This window comes from Rhinopithecus roxellana, chromosome 13, assembly GCF_007565055.1.
Source record: "Rhinopithecus roxellana isolate Shanxi Qingling chromosome 13, ASM756505v1, whole genome shotgun sequence".
NCBI classification, from domain to species: domain Eukaryota; kingdom Metazoa; phylum Chordata; class Mammalia; order Primates; family Cercopithecidae; genus Rhinopithecus; species Rhinopithecus roxellana.
In genome coordinates this window covers 7353524-7374535 of record NC_044561.1, presented here as the reverse complement: position 1 = coordinate 7374535, position 21012 = coordinate 7353524, and the positions used below count along the sequence as shown (strand labels likewise).

At 51.6% G+C, this 21012-nt stretch overlaps 2 protein-coding genes across 3 annotated transcripts in view; one reads left to right on the top strand and one right to left on the bottom strand.

Moving 5' to 3' along the window:
- Positions 1 to 205: 205 nt before the first annotated feature.
- RIBC2 (RIB43A domain with coiled-coils 2) lies at positions 206 to 20623 on the bottom strand. The gene is made up of 7 exons (XM_010367445.2): positions 20015 to 20623; positions 19550 to 19631; positions 15780 to 16124; positions 10532 to 10650; positions 5634 to 5861; positions 1755 to 1921; positions 206 to 338 (listed from the first exon to the last, which is right to left on the bottom strand). Exons 1-7 carry the CDS (start codon positions 20126 to 20128, stop codon positions 260 to 262), a joined length of 1134 nt encoding a protein of 377 aa, XP_010365747.1. The 5' UTR covers positions 20129 to 20623; the 3' UTR covers positions 206 to 259.
- The window catches only part of SMC1B (structural maintenance of chromosomes 1B), a 66488-nt gene continuing 65910 nt past the window's right edge, over positions 20435 to 21012 (top strand). For both annotated transcript variants that reach the window (XM_010367604.2, XM_010367542.2), the window contains exon 1: positions 20435 to 20571. In XM_010367604.2, coding sequence (XP_010365906.2) covers positions 20463 to 20571 — 109 coding nt within the window. In that variant the 5' untranslated portion in view covers positions 20435 to 20462. The remainder of the gene's footprint in view (positions 20572 to 21012) is intronic.

Below are 21012 nucleotides of genomic sequence, written 5' to 3'. Positions count from 1 at the left end.
CCTAAGGTGGCCCTGAGCAGGCCTGTGTTGAGCTACTTCCCAGAGCCCCACCCAAGACCTTCGCTGAGCTGAGCCGAACAGAAACGAATGTTCCTCACAGAAATACAAGGGAGAGGTTAGATAAATGTTTTGTCCACAGTGGACGATTACAGCTGAAGGGCACTTGTGGCCCAAGGAGTGTATTTTTAAAAAAGCAGTGTGACTCTTTAAGGCTGCCACTCTTTATACGTGAATGACGGGAACAAGGGTGTCTTCCTCATTATCGACTTCCTGTATTAAATTGTGTGAAATAATCTCCCGTGGGTTGATTTGTATAGACTTCATTCATGTATTTTTTCCTGATAACAAAACGAGAAAAAGAAAGTCAGCAAATGTGTATACTTCCTAAATATTCTTTCTTTGTTTTTTTTTTTGAAAAGGCACACAAACTTTTTATTAGTGTGTTATCCCCAAAATACAGAATACATTTCACACCTAATGAGCCCCCCCAAAATGATCCATCTCAACCACTCCTCAGCGGCGAGGGTCACTTTATAATTACACTGCAGGTAGATGAGGGACTTACACCAGTAACAGTTGGGGACATGTGCAAATTAAATCTCCATGGGTGTGACTGTACACTGTGTTCACCCCATTTGATTTGTCAGATCATTCTTTTCTTTTTTTTAGAGACAAAGTCTTGCTCTGTCATCCAGGGTAGAGTGCAGTGGTGTGATCATAGCTCACTGCAGCCTCTAGCTCCTGGGCTCAGGCGATCCTCCTGCCTTAGCCTCCCCAGTAGCTGGGATTTCAACCGGGCGCCAACCATGCCTGGCTTTTCAGATCTTTTTTTTTTTTTTGAGACGGAGTTTTGCTCTTGTTGCCCAGGCTGGAGTGCGATGGCACCACCTCGGCTCACTGCAACCTCCACCTCTCGAGTTCAAGCAATTCTTCTGCCTCAGCCTCCCAAGTAGCTGGGATTACAGGCATGTGCCACCACACCCGGCTAATTTTTATATTTTTAGTAGAGATGGGGTTTCACCATGTTAGCCAGTCTGGTCTCGAACTCCTGACCTCGTAATCTGCCCACCTCGGCCTCCCAAAGTGCTTGGATTACAGGTGTGAGCCACTGTGCCCAGCCTTCAGATCATTCTTAATGCTCCTTTTAGGCCCTCCGCAGAAGTGATGATAACAGATGGACCAACCAGCAACCAGACATCGGATTGGAGAAAATATTCCTGGGCCCCTCCTGAGTTTAAGCCAAGAGCTTGATAAATAAGTAAATAAATATTGTGTTTTTCAGTTGCGAGTTCACCTATTTACTTGCATTTGACATCTTCCTGTAGCTGGAACTCTGAGACAAAGTCTTAGGGCCCTGTCTATAACCAAGACACTCCAGGCTTTTTAGGGGCAGCCCAGGGAGCCCCTCTCTCTGCCTGGAAAGCTGTCCCTGCTAGTAGGTAATGCCATCCTCCTCCTGGGTCTCAGCCATGAAGCCTCCTCCAGGAAGCCTTCCTGACTTCCCCAGCAGACTCAGTGCTCTTCTCTGGGGCTTTCCGGTGTGGAAAAGCCCCATGCACCCTGTGTGGACAGCAGTGACCCGTGGCCCATGGGTCTGTCAACCCAAGCCAGCCCACTTGAGGTCCACAGTGTCCAGATGAGGACCACCAGGACGGGGTGTCTCCCCTCCTGGCCCCTCCTTGTCCTTGACCTCCACAGCCCTGCAGTCCCTCCACCCGGTCCCCCATCTGGCCCTGGTCCCACCTAGCACTCACTGCAAATGCTGCTCCTTGGCCAGGGTGAGGTTGCTGCTGTCCAGAGCTTTGCGCAGGTTGCGCTGCTGCTGCCGCTGCTGCCGCTCAAACAGCAGAGTGGCACGGGCCCCCTGAATCCTCCGCCGGTCCCAGTCCAGGTCTCGCTGGTGCTTTTCTTCCTGGAGCCTCTGGAAGGAAAAGAGGCGGCTCACCATTGCCTTTCCCCAGAGCCAAAGAGCCCCAGGGGATTGTCTAGGAGGCCTGGCCTCTCATTCTACAGATGGGGAAACTGAGGCTCAGAGGAGGGGCAGGTAGGTGACCGATGTCATGCAGGAAGCCAGAGGAGACCCCCAGCCTGCCCTCATTCCACGTCTGTGCCAGACGGTCCAGGCAGAGTTGCAGTCCTGAAGCACAGAGCAGGGCCCTGGACCCCAATTCCAGCCCCGGCACCCTTTCCACCTTGGACTACATCCTGAACCTCACACCCCCTGCCGGTGCAGGTCCCAGCCCCACTGCAGCCTCCCACACACACGCACCTCTGGCCTGCAGGGAAGCAGGTGGGTGAGCTGCCCCCCGACTCCTCATGCCCTGGTCCACACCACCACTACTGTCCCTCCTCCTCCCCAGACCCACCAAATCAGAAGCTCACACCAACTATGGCACCTGCCAGCCCAGCCTGGCCTCTCCCACTCACTCTTTGCAGGTTTGAGACCCTCTCCAGATCTCTCCTGCCAGGATTCTCAGTGGTTTCAGCACACACAGAGACAGCCCTTTCCTGTCCCCAGCTGCTCAGCTCTCCCGCCTCCTTGCCAAAGACCTAGTCCTGGCTTCACCTTCTCACCCACTGGGCACACCCTACCAGTGGGTCTCAAACTTGAGTGGGCATCAGAATCCCCTGCGGGCTTTTGAAACCACAGACTGCGGGCCCCACCCGGCCGATGCTGCAGGTCCGGAGACCCTCCCTTTAGGACCCTCCACCCTTCCCTTGTTATTACCAATAACGCTGCCCCCATTGTCTCACTGCTCTAACCTGCCTCTTCCACACTCTCCAAGTCCCTGATTCCAATGATTATGCCCCCCGCGAAGTGTGACCTCCAGTCCGCCGGCCGCCACTTTTCCAGTCTCTCTCTGTCCCCCTGGTTAGTGTCATGGAAGACGCTCCCAGGCCGATACCCTCGGTCCCCTGAGTTCTTCACTTGGTCAGGCAGGCAGTGACCACGATGAATCCGGCTAAGCATGGGTGGGGACACCCTGACAGCGTTCTCTGGGGTCACTTCAAGGTCATGACTATGATCCCCCAGTGGGCCCTCGGCACTGTCTGACCAGCCTGTCCCCTTCCTCCAAGCTGTTCCCTTTCCAGTTCTTGTAGATGACCATTTACATTAACTCCCCCTAACCCTGCTCAGTTCTACTTCTAAAAGGTAGAAAATGACAGTCACTTCAGTGGTCCTGAGCCACAGCCCCCAGTACAAATCAATTTCAGGTCTCATTTCTGTTCACCCGCAAGCTCCTGCCCTGACGCCCCTTCCCGTGACTCCAACGACGGCTCTGAACTCCCAGGCCACACCAAGCCCTCAGCTAGCACTCCATGTCCCTTGCTCTCCTGCAGCCCAGGGACATGGCTCCAGCAAGTGTCTCCTCTGGCATCAATTCCCCCTCTACTGCATCACTCCGGTTGAATGACAAGCATGCTGTTATTTCTACAATTAAGACAAACAAACAAAAACCTTCCCTTCACCCCATGGCCCCCACCAGCTCCCCCTCCATTTCTCTGCACCCTTTACAGCAAACGTCTTGTAAGTGCTGTCTACATGTGCCATTTCCATTTGTTTCCTGCCTGTTCTCTCTTGAGCCCATTAGGCTGGAGGCCCCACTCCTCTGCCAAATGTGCTCCTTCCTGACGGGGTCCCCGGTGACTGCCATGGTGCAGGATCCAGCGTTTAGCCTGCAGCCTGGCAGCAGCGTTTGACCCAGGGGTTCCTCTCTCCTTCCCTACCAAACACCTTTCCTCACTTGGCCTCCAGGAAACCACGGCTTGCATCTGTCCACCTCCCTGGCGGCCCCTTCTCAGATTCCTGCTCTTTATAAACAGTGGTGGTGAGAAGGGAGGTTCTGAGGGGGGAGCAGGACTCAGTCCTCAGCTTTAAATACTCTCTGTAGTGCCGGGCATGGTGGCTCACGCCTGTAATCCCAGCACTTTGGGAGGCTGAGGTGGGAGGATCATTTGAGACCAGGAGTTCGAGACCAGCCTGGCCAACATGATGATACCTTACCTCTACTAAAAATATAAAAATCACCTGGACGTGGTGGTGCATGCCTGTAATCCCAGCTACTGGGGAGGCTGAGGCAGGAGAATCACTTGAAGCTGGGAGGCAGAGGTTGCAGTGGGCCAAGATTGCACGACTGCACTCCAGCCTGGGTGATAGAGTGAGACCCTGTCTCAAAATGCATGCATACATACTCTCTGTAGGTGACGACTCACATTTATGCCTCTGGCCCAGACCTTGTTCTGAGCCCTGTGTTACATATCCAGCTGCCTCCCGGGCTTTAATTGGAAGCTGTGGCAGAAACTACTACTTGTCTCCCCGTAACCATTTTCCATTCTTCCTTAGTAAAAGAATCACCAGCACTTCACTGCTTGGAATAAACACATTTCCTTGACTTTTTTAGAGTTAGGGGCAACCTTGTGACTAAGTGTTGTCCAATGAAATGTAAGTGGAAATCTCCTTAGAGTGTTCTCCATTCCTCCTTCCTGGTAGCTGGACTATGCATGTGATGGCTGGTGCTCGAGCAGCCATTGTGCACTAAGAAGTGAGAGCCAGGAGCCAAGGATAGCAGGACATCAGTCAATGACCACAGAGCTGCCATACCAGCCCTGAACTGTTTTCCTGAGGATTTACTTGCAAGAGAGAAAGTTCTATTTTGTTTAAGATGCTGTTTTTTGTGGTTTTCTGCTACATTCAGGCAAATCTAATCCTAATAGATACAGATCTCTAATGAACTTTGAACACTTAACATATCCAAAATTGTAACTTTGATTTCCACCCCTCCCACCCCATCAACCTGCTCCTCCCACCATCTTCCCTATCTCTGGAAAAGCCAATCCTATCCCTCTAGTTGCTCAGGCCATAGGACCTGGAGTTGCCTTTAACTCCTCTCCTTCACACATCCCCACCCAACCATTCATCTGATATTGTCGACTGTACCTTCAACATAGATCCAGAATCTGACCATTGCTCAGCACCCCCACTGCCTGCCCCGTGGTCCCAGCCAGCATCGCCTCTCACTGTGAACACTGCAGAGGCCTTCCTGGAGATCTCCTTCCTTCCCCTTCAGCCCCTATAGTGTCTGCCCTCAATACAGGAGGATCATGCTGGGGGTCCTGTTCAACCTAAGTCAGATCCTGTCACTCCTCTACGCAAAACCCTGCAGAGTTCCCCATCTCAGTCACAGAAGAGGCCAAAGTCCTCCCCAGTGGCCTGCCAGGACCTTGACCCTCTGCCTCTGAGGCCTCAGCACCTGCCCCTCTCCTCACTCCACGCCAGCCACCAGGCTCCTCGCTCTTCTCTGAGCAGGTCCGGCAGGGTCCTGCCTCAAGGCCTGTGCCCTTGCAGCTCGCCCTGCCCGGTCACCCTTTTCCCAGGCAGACACATGGCTCCCTCCCTACCCTCTTTTGGGTCTTTGCTTCAGTGTCTTCCAGTCTACTTTCTTGGCACTCCTACTCCTGATGCCACATCATATGGGTGTGAGACTATCTGGCTCTTGTCTTCCCCCCGCCCCCCCGACTAGAAGGGAAATTCCTTGAGGGCAGGTCCTAGGGCAGAGCACAAGGCCTGCTACAACTACATTTGTGCCTGGAAGGCAGCTCTGCGGGCTCTGGAAAAGGGGCGGGGCAGCCACCAGCTTCTCCTGGACTTGCTGCTTCTGGACGAGGCGGATCTGCTCCAGCTGCTCCTGCGTCATGCCCTTCCAGCGGTCAGGGACCACACGGTGGGGCCCGAAGGAGCTGGCTGCCTGCTGCGGGTTCTCGGAGAGCAGGTCCCCACGCAGCAGGTTGGTGATCTCAGCCAAGTTGTCCTCTTGTTCTTGCTTTTTCTCTTGCTTTTTCCTTTCCACTGACTCGATGGCCTAAGCAGGTGAAGACATTAAAGAAGATGGTCCGAGTGACCCCAGGGCTATTCTGACACCCAGGCCAGCAAACCTCACTGGGGGCCCTTGAGGGGAGGATATGCTTAGGGCAGCAGGAGTTCGGTGGAGGGGAGACTTGTCAGGCACGGATGCGGGAGGGTCCTTGAACCCCTGGCTGTCTGCACACTGCTGGGCTGGACTCGGGGGATCACCACCTGTTGGGTGTGTGCATAAGAGCTCTGGGTCTTGCACCAACTTGCCAAGGCAGGGAGCTCTCTCCTTGGATTAGGCCGCCACCCCACATGGGCCTGGCCCCAACCAAGGCAGGGCTCTGTGCCCCTGGCAACCCTTGGACATCTGTGGGCTGCAAAGAACACTCAACAGAGTGATTTACAACAGCGGTGACTTCTAAATGGTAGAAAATGCACTGTCACTTCAGTGGTCCTGAGCCGCAGTCCCCGGTACAAAGCAATTCCAGGTCTCATTTCTGTTTGATTCCCTGGGGGGTCTCTGGCTGGGTGACCTGCACCAAGTCACCTCCCCTCTCTGGGCTGCAGTCATTTCTCTGTAAAGTCAGAAGATGGCTTTTAGGAGATACGTACTTGGGATAAGAGTTGTCCTCAGTAACACATGGACAGGGCAGTTTGCAAGGAGCCGGCATTCCACAGGTGCTCACTGGAGGCCAGCTTGATGGAGTCACACAGCACACACTTTGTAGCTAGACAGGCCCAACTTCAAATACTGGACTTGCCCCTGAGTACTCCCTAAGAAAGTCAGCTCATCCTTCCAAGCCTCCTTTTTTTTTTTTTTTTAGAGATGGAGTCTCGCTCTGTCAGAGTGCAGTGGTGTGATCTCAACTCACTGCAACCTCTACCTCCCAGGTTCAAGTGATTCTCCTGCCTCAGCCTCCCGAGTAGCTGGGATTACAGGCCTCTGCCACAACGCCCAGCTGATATTTTGTATTTTTAGTGGAGACGGGGTTTCACCATGTTGGCCAGGCTGGTCTCAAACTCCTGACCTCGTGATTTGCCCATCTCGGCCTCCCAAAGTGCTGGGATTACAAGCGTGAGCCACTGTGCCCAGTCTCTTTCTGTTTTTTAAGACAGGGTTTCACTCTGTTGCCCACGCTGAAGTGTAGTGATGCACTCATAGCTCACTGCAGCCTCCACCTCCCAGGCTTGAATGATTCTCCTACCTCAGTGTCTCAAAACAGCTGGGACTATAGGGCCGTGCCACCACACCCGACTAATTAGAAAAAAGAATTTTAGAGACAGAGTCCCACTGTATTGCCCAGTCTAGTCATGAACTCCTGAGCTCAAGTGATCCTCTTGCCTCAGCTTCCCAAAGCGTTGAGATTACATACATGAGCCACCGCGCCTGGGTCTGAGCCTGCTTCTTTGTCAGTTAAGGTGGATTAATCATGCCTCTGTGGGAGGGCTGAACACAGTGACTACTAAGAGCAGCTAATTGTTGCTAAAATTAAAAATAATAGTCAACCAGGTGGATCACCCGAGGTCAGGAGTTCAAGACCAGTGTGACCAACATGGTGAAACCTCATCTCTAGTAAAAATACAAAAAAAAAAAAAAAAAAAAAGGCGGCCAGGCGCGGTGGCTCAAGCCTGTAATCCCAGCACTTTGGGAGGCCGAGACGGGCGGATCACGAGGTCAGGAGATCGAGACCATCCTGGCTAACATGGTGAAACCCCGTCTCTACTAAAAAAAATACAAAAAACTAGCCGGGCGAGGTGGCAGGCGCCTGTAGTCCCAGCTACTCGGGGAGGCTGAGGCAGGAGAATGGTGTAAACCCGGGAGGCGGAGCTTGCAGTGAGCTGAGATCCGCCCACTGCACTCCAGCCCAGGGGACAGAGCGAGACTCCGTCTCAAAAAAAAAAAAAAAAAAAAAAAAAAAATGAGTCAGGTGTGGTGGAGTGCACCTGTAGTCCCAGCTACTCAGGAGGCTGAGGCAGGAGAATCGCTTGAACCTGGGAGGCAGAGGTTGCAGTGAGCTGAGACGGCACCACTGCACTCCAGCCTGGGCGACAGAGTGAGACTTGGTCTCCAATAATAATAATGACCATCACCTGCTGAGTCCTGATTGTGTGCCAAACTGTCCTGACCTGTCACGTGCATTACCATGTGAGTCCTCGCAGCCACCTTACTAGCAGGTGTGATGGCCAATACTGCTGACCATTCGCTATCAACAGTGTTCTTCCTGGGCACGGGGCAGAACTACCCGTCCTGCTCACTTAGACTTAGCGTGACCATGTGGCTTGCTTTCACTAGTGAAATGTGAGCAGGGGTGGCAGTACTGCTCCTGGGAGAATGCCTGGGAGGACTACCCACATTCCTTCCCTCCTGTGCTGCCGGGATCCTCCGGCTGGCGGTCGCTCAGTCCCAGGGCCTGGGCTCCAAAGTGAGGATGCCGAGGAGCGGGCCTGACAGCCAGTCCACGGCAGGCAGGGAGCATGCACGGAACACCAACTTTCTGTTTAAGCCACTGAGACTGGTGGGTGCTTCTTACCCCAGCAAAAGGGTGAGCACATTCTCACTGACACAGAAGGGCGTTAGCGCCTCCTCATTCTGCAGATGATCAAACCCAGGCAGTGGGTGGCCTGCCCAAGGCTGCAGGGCAGAGTGTGGTCTCGCACCCGTGTGGTCAGGCTCCAGAGCCTGTGTGTCAGACCCTGATGCCACAACTGACACACAACGCCTCTCTGACGAAGGGAGCCCCGACCCAAGAACTGGAGGCCCTCAGTGTGTCCTTCCTGTTGAACTGGACCAGCCTGCTTGGACTTTTCTTTTGAGGATAGTTGTCCAGAACCTTGTATTAACATCCCAGGTTAATGAAAAAGCCCAGTTCTAGTTAGGAACAGAGCTGCAGAAGCCGGAGGGCGGCTTCCCCCCAGTGCAGGAGTGTTTGTGATGGCACTGCCTCGTGGCATCCACGTGAGGAGCTGGGGGCTGAGAATACCAGGCAGCCTGTGGATGCCCATTAAACATCTTCTAGAATATATGAATGAATCCGCTGATGAATGAGACAATAGGGTTTAGCAAAAGCTACCCCAAAGCCCAGCAGGAAGGGCTCCATAAAGACTGGTTGAACTGATGAATGAATGAGTGAATTATCATCATCATCATCATCATCATCATCATCATCGCTTCCATAAACGAATGAGCGGATCACCAGCCAACAGTGGACTAACTGTCAAGGGCCGCACCCTGCCATTCACTTGCAGTGGGGACTGGAGCCAACAGACCCCCCTCTTCGGGCGCCCTCTGTAAAAGGAAGGGCAGGGATGGGTGATCTGTGAGACCTCGGCAGCTCACTGGGTGGTGAGCTCGGACTTCAGGTGTCTTGCTTTGCCCTTTGGTACTCCCCAGCACCCGCAGTTGGCTCTCCTCATTCCTCTCCCCCGTGCTGAAAACCCACATTCTCTGGTGTCTGCTCCAGCTTCTCTGGGGTTTTTGACTGCCTGCCCCTACCAGGAGGACAGTTTGAGCTTGTATTTCCAATGTATTTAGCTCACAGTGTGGCACTACTAGATTTTAATGACAGCACATGCTTATAACTACACATGAACATGGAAATCAAAAGCGATGAGGTTAAAAATGAATATGAAGCAGGGCTCTGGTATCTGCTCTCCCACAGATCCTGCACAGCCTTCTTCGGGGACCATAGTTCTAGTTGACAAGCGAACCTGATCAACGAACCCAGGCAAAGTCCCCACCCACCAGATAATAGAATTGCATTTGAAAAGAAAACCTTGTCCGGGAGGGAGAGATATGGGGATGAGCTCTAATTTCCAAAAGGAAAAGAGGGCCAGATGTGGTAATCCCAGCACTTTGCGAGGCTGAGGCGGAGGATCGCTTGGGCTCAGGAGTTTGAGACCAGCCTGGGCAACAGGGCAAAACCCTGTCTCTACAAAAAAATACAAAAATTAGCCGGGCACGGTGGCGCGTGCCTGTAGTCCCGGCTACTTGGATGGCTGAGGTGGGGGGATCACCTGAGCCTGGGAGGTCGAGGCTGCAGCGAGCCGTGATCGTGCCACTACACTTCAGCCTGGGTGATGGAGTGAGACCCCGTCTCAAAAACAAAAAAACCCAAAGAAACAAAAAGAAGAACCTACTTCAGCAACTTCAGCATCAGATTGGAGGGGAGGGGAGTGTGTGGGAGGAGGGGAGACAGAGTTTGGAGGGGAGGCAGGAGCTCTCAGGAGGCCCCATTGTCTGAGCTCATCACGATCTTCTTTATCATCCCTGCCATTGGTGAGCAGCGCGGTAGCTGTTCTGGGTAAAGGGGAAGTCTGAGAGGTGGGAAGAACGGAAACCAGCACCAGCCATTGGAGCAGAGCTAGGTGGTGACAGTCTAGGTTAATGTCACCATCCTTATGTTACAGAAGAAGAAACTGACGTGTAGAAAGGTGAGCTGACTTCCCCAGGTCACATGGCTAGTTTGGCAGGTTTCCCTCCAAGATTCAGAGCTAAGGAACAGGACTGGGTCTCATCCTTCTCATAATCAGGCAGCCCATCAGGGTCTCTGTCAGGGCTGGTGATGTGACCAGGGAAGCAGGCTGAGACTGGGATCCCAGGGAGGCCAGAGAGCCTTGAGAAGCCGCAGTGGGCTCATCCTCCCTCCAGTCATCCAGCCCGGGGTCTCGGAGTGCGCATACCTGGCGCTCGTTGAAGTCTTTCACAGATGCACAAACGGCCTTTCTGGTGGTGCTTTCCAGCTTCTGTAGGTGCTTGGCTGTCTCATCAAACTGCAGCCTTGTCTCTGTGGAGAGGGCCTCTGAAAGGAAGCAAGAAGCAATCAGACCAGCCTGGCCACAGGAGTGCCTTCCCCCTGACATGTGGCCGTTCGTGCCTTTGCCTCCTACCACGTCCTTACCCATGAGCATGAGGACAGGAACAATGACAGGACCTGCCTCTCAGGCTGTGGGAGAGTCAAGCTCCCAGAGGAGTGCTAGCGATCATCACTATGCTGGGGTCCTGGGACAGGCTGGTGGTGTGCCCCTTGCTGTCCTGCTCTATCTGGAGGCAACTACATCCTTACAGTGGGCAAGAGATACTCTACAGCCCCAGGAAATGACGTTTGAGATCTGCAGGACAAAAGAAGTGGGTTGGGAGCAGAGGCCGAGGTTTTGGGAAAGAATTCAACGGAATCCAGAAGTAAAAGAACAAGAAACCCCACAGGCCTTTACGGAGGAAGTGGGGCCAGATGACAGATATTGTGGGGTGACAGGAGGACTTGGTTAGGCCAATGAAGAAGAGAAAGAGGAGGAGGAGGAGGTGAAGGGGTCAAGGTAGAAGGTCCAAACAGAAAAATGGGAAGATTTGGAGTCAAACAGAGCAGGCTCACATCCCAGCTCAGATATTTCCTAGCTGTTAACCTCAACTATGACTTAGCCTCGCTGAGCCTGTGTCTGTACCTGTGAAGCAGGACACGCTTCCTTTGCAGAATTATTATTATTGTTGTTATTATTATTATTATTATTTGAGATGGAGTCTCGCTGCGTCGCCCAGGCTGGAGTGCAGTGGTGCATCTCAGCTCACTGCAACCTCTGCCTCCTGGGTTCCAGCGATTCTCCTGCCTCAGCCTCAGGGATAGCTGGGATTACAGGCGTGCACCACCACGCCCAGTTAATCTTGTATTTTTGGTAGAGACAGGGTTTCACCATGTTGGTCAGGCTGCTCTTGAACTCCTGACTTCAGGTGATCCGCCCACCTTGGCCTCCCAAAGTGCTGGGATTCCAGGCGTGAGCTACCGCGCCCGGCTTGCAGAATTATTAGGTTAAAAAAAGTCATCGATCAGGTTTCTTCATTCAAGTATTTGTGCCCTGTGGGTCTCCTCACTGCCTCCAGAAACAAAGACCAAACTCTTTCATCTTCGATTTCTGGCCTCTGAACAGTCAGTCAGCCTCACCTCTCACCATCCATTTGTTCATTCATCCATTTAACATAGAGCCATGGAGAGCCAAGCATGGGGGTCCCACTTTGCTGGGCACAGGATACATAATGGGGAGTAAGGGCTTTTCCTGCCTTCCTGGAACTTGCTGCCTAGGAGAGGAGACATCAACCAACACAGGAATCCAGAATAAATGTATTAATGCCAACTGTAGCAGTGACAGGGAGGCAAGGACGGAGAGACCAAGAGGAAACATGCTGGGGGTTCCTGGCTGAGGCGGCTGAGCTTAGGGAGGAGGGTAGGGGATTGCTCCTCTGGGAGCAAATGCTGTTCGAGACCTGGAGGACAGAAGAAGTGGGTTGGGAGCCAGTGCAGAGGTTCTGGGCTGGGAAAGGATACAGTGGAATCCAGAAGTGAAAAAGGAAGATGGCAGGAGCACAGCAAGCAGAGGGCGGAGCACAGCAAGCAGAGGGCGGAGCACAGCAAGCAGAGGGCAGAGCACAGCAAGCAGAGGGCGGAGCACAGCAAGCAGAGGGCGGAGCCAGCAAGCAGAGGGCAGAGCCAGCAAGCAGAGGGGCGGAGTCGACAGTGGAGAGGTGGGCAGAGGCCCAGCATGCAGAGCCTGTGGGCTGTGGGAGGATTCTGCATCTCTTTCCAAGTGCTTGGGAAGCCATTAGTGGGCTTGAAGCTGGGATCGACAGGGTAGGGTGATGCTGTCCAACCCCGCATTTTTGTTTTTCTTTTTTTGAGACGAGTTTTGCTCTTGTTGCCCAGACTGGAGTGCAATGGTACAGTCTCAGCTCGCTGCAATCTCCACCTCCCAGGTTCAAGTGATTCTCCTGCCTCAGCCTCCCAAGTAGCTGGGATTATAGGCACATGCCACCACGCCCAGCTAATTTTTGTATTTTTAGTAGAGACAGGGTTTCACCATGTTGGCCAGGATGTTCTCAAACTCCTGACCTCAGGTGATCCACCCACCTTGGCCTCCCAAAGTGCTGGGATTACAGGCGTGAGCCATCGCACCTGGCTGAACCCCACATTGTTTAAAGAGTATCACTGACTGCTGTGTTGGGAACAGATCACAGAGGGTCAAGAAAGGAAGTGGAGGCCATCAGAAAGATCTCGACAGAGGTCTGTCCAGCTGAGGTGGTGGCTTGCATCACAAGGGTGACAGCGGGGATGGGGACAAGCAGACAGTTCAAAATATATGCAGGAGGTAGAAGGGACAAGAGTTAGAGATGGCCTGGAGACGGAGGTGGGTCATGGATGATTCCCTAGACTTCTGGTTTAAGGGCAAGAGGTACCAGTGAGTGGGAGGAGAAAGATGGACACAGGAGCAGATGCAGAAGAGGATCTAGGTCTGCTTTCCAATATGTTGTGAGGGGTCCCGTGAGATGTCAAGGAGACCGCTGAAGAACCAAGCACACAGCTGAAACAAAGCCTTTTGGCCAAAGGTGGAAATATAGACCACGTGGGAGATGGATGAACCATATAACATGTCCATGATCAAGGCTATGGAGAAAAACAAAGCAAGGGGATAGGGAATGTGGGGTGGGAAGAGGGTACAGGGTTTAAAATAGGGGGTTGGGGAGGCCTCACTGATAAGACAGCATTTTAGCACAGCCCTGGAGGAGGAGAGTGGTGATCCCTACAGATATCTGCGGAAAGACATTTCTAAGGAGAGGGAACAGCACATGCAAAGGCCCCAAGACGGAAGTGAGCCTGATGCACTCATGTCTGAAAACAGCAAGATAGTGTGGAAAGAATGGAGTGAGAGGGCAGCATAGCAGGAGATAAGGCCAGACTGTGAAGGCATTATAGGTCCCTGAAAAAAATCGTTTACTCTGAGTGAAATGGGGAGCTACTGTAGGATAAGGGGAGAGACCCAAAGAGCAGCTGAGAGATGCTTTTTGTTGGTTTGTTTGTTTGATACAGAGTCTTGCTGTGTCGCCAGGCTGGAGTGCAGTGGCGCAATCTTGGCTCACTGCAAGCTCTGCCTCCCGGGTTCATCTGCCCCAGCGTGCTGAGTCAAGTAGCTGGGACTACAGGTGACCGCTACCACGCCTGGCTAATTTTTTGTATTTTTAGTAGAGATGGAGTTTCACTGTGTTAGCCAGGATGGTCTCTATCTCCTAACCTCATGATCCACCTGCCTCAGCCTCCCAAAGTGCTGGGATTACAGGCGTGAGCCACCGCGCCCGGCCTTTTTTTTTTTTGAGACAGGGTCTCACTCTGTTGCCCAGGCTGGAGGGTGGGGGCACAATCAGGGCTTACTGCAGCCTTGACCTTCCAGGCTCAGTGATCCTCCTGCCTCAGCCTCCTGAGTAGCTGGGACTACATGGGCACGACACCATGCCCAGCTAACTTTTTAATTTTTTGTAGAGATGAGGTCTCACTTTGTTGCCTGGGCTGGCCTTGATCTCTTGGCTTCAAGTGATCTTTCCTCCTCGGCCTCCCAAACTGCTGAGATTGCAGGCGTGAGCCACTGCGCCCAGCCCAGAGATGCTGATAGCCTTAGTTCAGAACAGTAATGTTGGAGAAGGGGGAAAGCAGTTGAAAAATGGAGAGAAAGGAAGGAGTCAAGATTACCTGGGCTGGGGCCCAGGCAGCTAGAAGAAAGGAGCTGTCACGGATGTGGGTAGAAGGTCAGGTCTGCGGGGAAGAACAGAGTTATTGGACTTGTGCTGATCTTGCCAAGTGCATTAGACATCCAAGAGAAGTTAGATGGATTTATGAGTCTGGATTCAGGGAAGAGTCCAGGCCGGAGGTATAAACCTGAGAAATGATGGCCTATAGGTGGCATTTAAAGCCATGAGACCAGACGAGATCATTCAGGGGTGAGTTTAGCTGGTAGAAGAGAGCACTGGTGTGAACAACATCCAGAGGTTGAGCAGATGAGAAACCAACAAAGGACCTGGGTGGGAAGGGAACTAATACGAGAGTGGTGTTCTGAAAGCTGAATTGTATGCGGATTTCGAGGAGGAGGAGGAGATCGACTGTGTGCTGTGCTGGTGTTAGGTCAAGATGAAGATCGAAAACTGACCTTGGATTGGGTGACACGGAGGTCACTGGTGAGGTTGGCCAGGGCAGTTCCAGCGGAGCAGGGAGGGCATAAATCTGGTAGGAGTGGGTTCAGAGAGAATGGGAGAAGAGGATCTGGGGAGACATCACTCATGGTAGACTGGGGAAAGAAGAGGCTGGGAGGAGGATGAGCCAAGCAAGGAAACTGCAAACTAACAAGCAGAGAGGAGGGGCTCAAGAAGGCCAAGTGTGTTCCTCTCTGTGCCCGGTCCCTGTTTTGTCTTCCTCATTGCTCCTCACTATTTCATCGCCCGCTGACACACCCCAAGAGAGCAGGGATGTTGCCGTCTTCGTTACCAGGTCTTCCTGGCACAGAAGTGGCTGGGAGGATCAGTGCTGCTCGAGTGCAGGCATGAAGAGGAGCTGGGAGAGCAGAATACTACTGACCTTAGTGAGGATGCATTGGGCTTTCTGCAGTTCCCTCCATGAGAGGCTGTTTCAGGCCTTGGAGCCTTTACCCAAGAGGTTCCCTGGACTTGGGGAGTCCTGGTGAGGGCATGTGACCACCATGCCTGCAACTACACCCCCAAAGTCACCTGTAGGAACTTCTACCACAGCACCCAAGAGACTTAGGAAGAGCTGCATCTTGCCATTCATCTTCCCAGCAGACTGGGAGGGCAGGTACCGAGTGTGAGTTACCTCTGCACACCAGCATCCACCTAGGACCCCAACACAGCAAGTGTTTCCTGCATGACTGAGGCGTGATTCGAGATGTTTCCCTCCTGGAGGGCAGGCTCTGACTTCTCTTTCCCCACAGGGCCAAAGCAGCATGTGGCTGTGCACATTAGTAGGACTTTAAAAAAATCCCACAAAAACTGTAGGGTTGCTTAAAGAAACAACAACAACAAGAAAAAAAAAAAAAAACAGAAAAACTGTAGGGATGGTTTGTTGAAGACAGCATTGAGACCAGCTCGTCTCTTCTGTTTCATTACCTGCGCATTTTCGTTCAGCACAGGCGTTCTTCCATTCCCTTTGCTGCTGCAAAGACCATTCTCTGTTTTGTTCCTCTTGGAATTTCTTCCTCTCATGGAAGTTTAAATCCTCTCCCATGAATTTCTGCATTCCTGATATCGTATTCCGAATATCATTATCTGACTGCCGGGCTGGAAGATCTTTCTTAAGGGCTAGGGGGTCAGACAGATCAAATTCACGGCGAGTTTCTGGCTTCTGAAAGCTCTGCCGGAAGTCACTGATAGCCCTACAGAGATTTTTCCTATCCCTCTTTATCCGGTTTTCCAGTATACACATGACTTTGTCATTTTGCTTCATTTCAGCGGCTGGAAGAGATATAGCATATCCATAAGCTTAGGGTTCAGTGGAAAAAATAAATTTGAATCCATTTTATTTTTTATTATTTACTTTTTTAGAGATAGAGCCTCATTATGTTGCCTGGGCTGGTCTCCTGGCCTCCAGCGATCTTTCTGCCTCAGCCTCCTGAGTCGCTGGGATTACAGAAGTGAGCCACTGAACCCAGCCCATGAATCTACTTTAAAAAGTATTTTTTTCAGTGATTGCAAAAGTAATACAACCCTCCAAAAAAGTAACCCAGCCATTAAAGGATTAGTATCTTGAATATACAAAGAGTGCCTACAAATCAATTAAAAAAACCCAAAAACCCAACCCAATGAATGGGCAAAGTGTAGGAACAGCCAGGCAAATCACTATAAAGAAATCTGAGGCCGGGTGTGGTGGCTCACGCCTGTAATGCCAGCACTTTGGGAGGCTGAGGTGGGTGGATCACCTGAGGTTGGGAGCTGGAGACCAGACTGACCAACATGGTAAAACCCCATCTCTGCTAAAAATACAAAATTAGCTGGGTGTGGTGGTGGGCACCTGTAGTCCCAGCTACTTGGGAGGCTGAGGCAAAAGAATCACTTGAACCTGGGAGGCAGAGGTTGCTGTGAGCCAAGATCACGCCACTGCACTCCAGCCTGGGTGACAGAATGAGACTCCGTCCCCCCTCCAAAAAAAAAAAAAAAAACCAAAAAAAAAAACCCGAGTAATCAATACACTTATGAAAGGATGATCACCCATACAAGGTGGGAAACATCCAATGAATTGAAGGCAAAATATTTAAAATGCTAACAATGGCACATATTAGTACGGATGTGGGGAAACAAGATCTCTCATTTGCAGCTGGGCACGGTGGCTCACACCTGTAATCCCAGCACTTTGAGAGGCCGAGGCAGGCAGATCACAAGGTCAAGAGATCGAGCTCATCCTGGCCAACATGGTGAAATCCCATCTCTACTAAAAATACAAAAATTGGCTGGGCGTGGTGGCGCGTGCCTGTAGTCACAGCTACTTGGGAGGCTGAGGCAGGAGAATCACTTGAACCTGGGATGCGGAGGCTGCAGTGAGCCGAGATCAGTCCACTGAACTCCAGCCTGGCGACAGAGCGAGACTCCATCTCAAAAAAAAAAAAAACTTCTCATTTACTGCTTGTAGGAGTGTAACTTGGTACATTTACAACAAAACAATTTTGCAATATCCCATAAAACTACCTTTGACCCATCAATTCCACTTCTAGGTATCCCTGTCACATGTGCTAGGGACACAATTCATGGACAGTCATTGCAGCAGTGTCCACAATGACAAAACAACTGAAAAAAAAATCTAAACCAGCCATCAGTATGGGAATGGATGAAGAAACTGTAGTTAATTCATATAACAAAATGCCATAAAACAATTAAAATGAATACTCTCTAAATGTAAATCATGGATTAATTTCAAAAATACACACCTGAATGAAAGAAAAACATATTGCAAATGGATCTCTTCAATAGGATACCATTTACGTAAATTTTAAAAACACATAAAAATGGCCAGGCGCGGTGGCTCATGCCTGTAATCCCAGCACTTTGGGAGGCCGAGGCAGGCGGATCACAAGGTCAGGAGATCGAGACCATCCTGGCTAACACGGTGAAACCCTGTCTCTACTAAAAATACAAAAAATTAGCCGGGCGTGGTGGCGCGCGCCTGTAGTCCCAGCTACTCAGGAGGCTGAGGCAGGAGAATGGTGTGAACCTGGGAGGCGGAGCTTGCAGTGAACCGAGATTGCGCCACTGCACTGTAGCCTGGGCGACAGAGCGAGAATCCATCTCAAAAAAAAACACACACACACACACACATAAAAACAATTTTATGTTGCTGTGAATACATACATAAATAGTGCAAGCATAAAAGTGTGTGGGGGCCGGGCCTGGTGGCTCATGCCTGTAATTCCAACACTTTGGGAGGCAGAGGCGGGAAGATCACCTGAGGTCAGGAGTTTGAGACCAGCCTGGCCAACATGGTGAAACCTCATCTCTACTAAAAATACAAAAATCAGCCCAGCATGGTGGTGTGCACCTGTAATTCCAGCTACTCAGGAGGTTGAGACAGGAGAATCGCTTGAACCCAGGAGGTGGAGGTTGTGGTGAGCTGAGATGGCACTACAGCACTCCAGCCTGGACAACAGAGCAAGACTCTGTCTCAAAAAAAAAAAAAAAAAAAAAAACATGGGAATGATAAACACTTCTGAGGAGAATGGAAGGGAAAATTAAAAGGTGCGCGGGTGTTGCTATATAAAAAACACAATTCTCAAAAAACACTCAAGATATCTGAAGCCAATTTGGCAAAATGTTAACATCTAGTCTGGTGGTGGGTAGCTGTCACATTGTTTTTGTAAGATTGAATTACCTCATAACTAAAAATATTAATAAAAAAGATAAAATGTTTGGAACATACAGAACAGTATAAAGCAGAAAATAAAGTTTACTCATAATTCTATCCCTCCAACATTACCACTGCTAACATTTTGGCATATTTCCTTTCTGTCTTCTAAGCATATTTTAAAATATTTCAAAAACATAGTAGCCCATTGTATGTACAATTTTGTATCCTGCTTTTTTTCTATTATAAAAATCTTTATGGTGTTTAAAAACAATGAAATTTCTTGTTGGTTTTTTTTTTTTTTTCAATTTATTTTTTTGTAGAGATGGGGTCTTGCTTTGTTGCACAGGCATGTCTGGAGCTCCTGGTCTCAAGTGATCCTCTAGTTTTAGCCTCTCAAAGTGTGAAATTTCAAGAATTGTTAAAATTGTTGGACATGATAGGGGAAAATGAGCTCTATTTGAAGTGGAATAATAATAGCTTGATGTGAATCATGTCTATCTCTGAGTCAGCTTGAGGGTGTGAGCGTGGACATAGGTGTTGTCTGGTATAAACAGCTGTCCTCCATAGGGGGTCTTAAACTTTTGAGCAGAGAAAGTGAGTGTGTGTTTAAGGCTTTTCCTATCCAGTTTTTTAAGAAAATGGAAGAAAACATACATTTATCGTTAAAATCTTTTTACTATAATCCACATTCGAATTCAATAGCTGTTTTTATTTTCAGAGAAGAAGAATCAGTGCATTAAGTTAACTGGGCACAAGAAATTGTGAAATTTAAAAAGAGGAAGAGTGTGAAAATGACAACGTTTTATATATGTGAAGAAATGAGGGCTGGTTACAGTGGCTCATGCCTGAAGTCCCAGCACTTTGGGAGACTGATGTGGGAGGATCACTTGCACACAGGAGTTCCAGACCAGCCTAGGCAACACAGTGAGACCCCATCTCTATTTAAAAAAAAAAAAAAGGCGGGGGTGGGGTGGGCGGTGGGGAAGACTGGAGTCTAAAGGCACACAATCCTAAACCAACAGATAAGCATTCAAGAAATGCTCACCAAACGTTTCGTGTCTAGCTTTTTCAGTAGCTTCTTTTATCTTCTGGTCATGAACTTGAACATCCCAGGCTTCAGTGTCTCCCTATAAATGGAAAAACAGGGGAGAAGGGTTAGGGCCAGATACTTTTATTCAGTAATAACAATCCCACTTATTATTATTTTTAATCTCTGCCCCACTGTACACGAGTTGTAGAAAATCTGGCTCAGGGGAGGAGAACCGCTGGGGACTCCAGGCGAGCTCGAGAGGGAGCATTATTGGGCCTGCTAAGGTCTCCCACACCTTTGGCAAGGTCAAAGCATCGAATTCTTCCTCCCCTCACCCTCCTTCTCCCCCTGCAAAATCCGGTGCCGTTTGCAGCCTCCTGGCTCAGATGTTTCATCCTAGAACGCATCTCCTCTCCCCCTCCACGCCGCCCCTCGCCCGCATCTGCAGCTCTAACCCCGTCCCGGCCCCTGCCCTTTCACCCCAATGATCCTGTTTCTGGCGTTGAAGACCCGCTTCTGCCTGCACAGCTCCGCGTGCCTCCTCTTGGCCAGGCTGGCGTCCTGCCGCAAGTCCTTGGGCAGCGCCACCGCCATGGTCTGGGAACCCACCGAAAGCCTAAGGGGTTTTTAGAACACGCAGGATCAGGACAACAGACGACGAAAATAAGCAAGCTGTAGCGGAGGGGAGGTTGGCTCCCCGGGTCGGGCCGGAGAAAGACAAGCCTGCAGCACAGTTTTCTGTCCGGCTCCCAGCTACGCCTCAGAGGTGCTGACGCTCCCGCTCCCTCGGAAATGTCAACAACTCGTTGCTAAGGAACGACTCCGCGCTCCCCGCGACTCGCTCTCTTCTCGCGACACTTGGCGAATCCCTTCCCGCGCTTTTACCGCGGGCGCTTGAGGACGCGGGTGAGGCGGGGAGGGTGGCGCCATGGGCCACCTGGAGCTGCTGCTGGTGGAAAACTTCAAGTCCTGGCGGGGCCGCCAGGTCATTGGCCCCTTCCGGAGGTTCACCTGCATCATCGGCCCCAATGGCTCTGGTAACTGAGCAGCTCAGGGCGCCACCGGAGCGCGTCCGCCGCCCCAGGCGTCCAGGCCACACGTGGCTTGTGGGGTGTGGGCGGCTGCTGCGGGCGCCTGGCCGGCCTTCCGCTTCCAGTCCTGACCCTGACCGGATCCTGGCCTGGCCCTGGCCCAGCCCCTGCCCGTCACCCCACCTCAGCCCTGGCCCTCGCCCCTCGCCTCCCAGGTCCTGACCCTTGTCCCTCCGCCCCACCTGGGTCCCCACCCTCGCCCCCCGCCTCAGAGGTCCCGACGCTTCCTCTCGGGCCCCACTCTCGCCCTCCACCTCCTGGCTCCCGGCCCTCGTCCCACACCCTGGGGGACCCCACCCCGCCTCAGCCCCGGCCCTCGCCCTTCATCTCAGGGCTCCCAACCCTTGTCCCCCACCCTGGGGCGCCCACCCTCGCCCCCCACCCTGG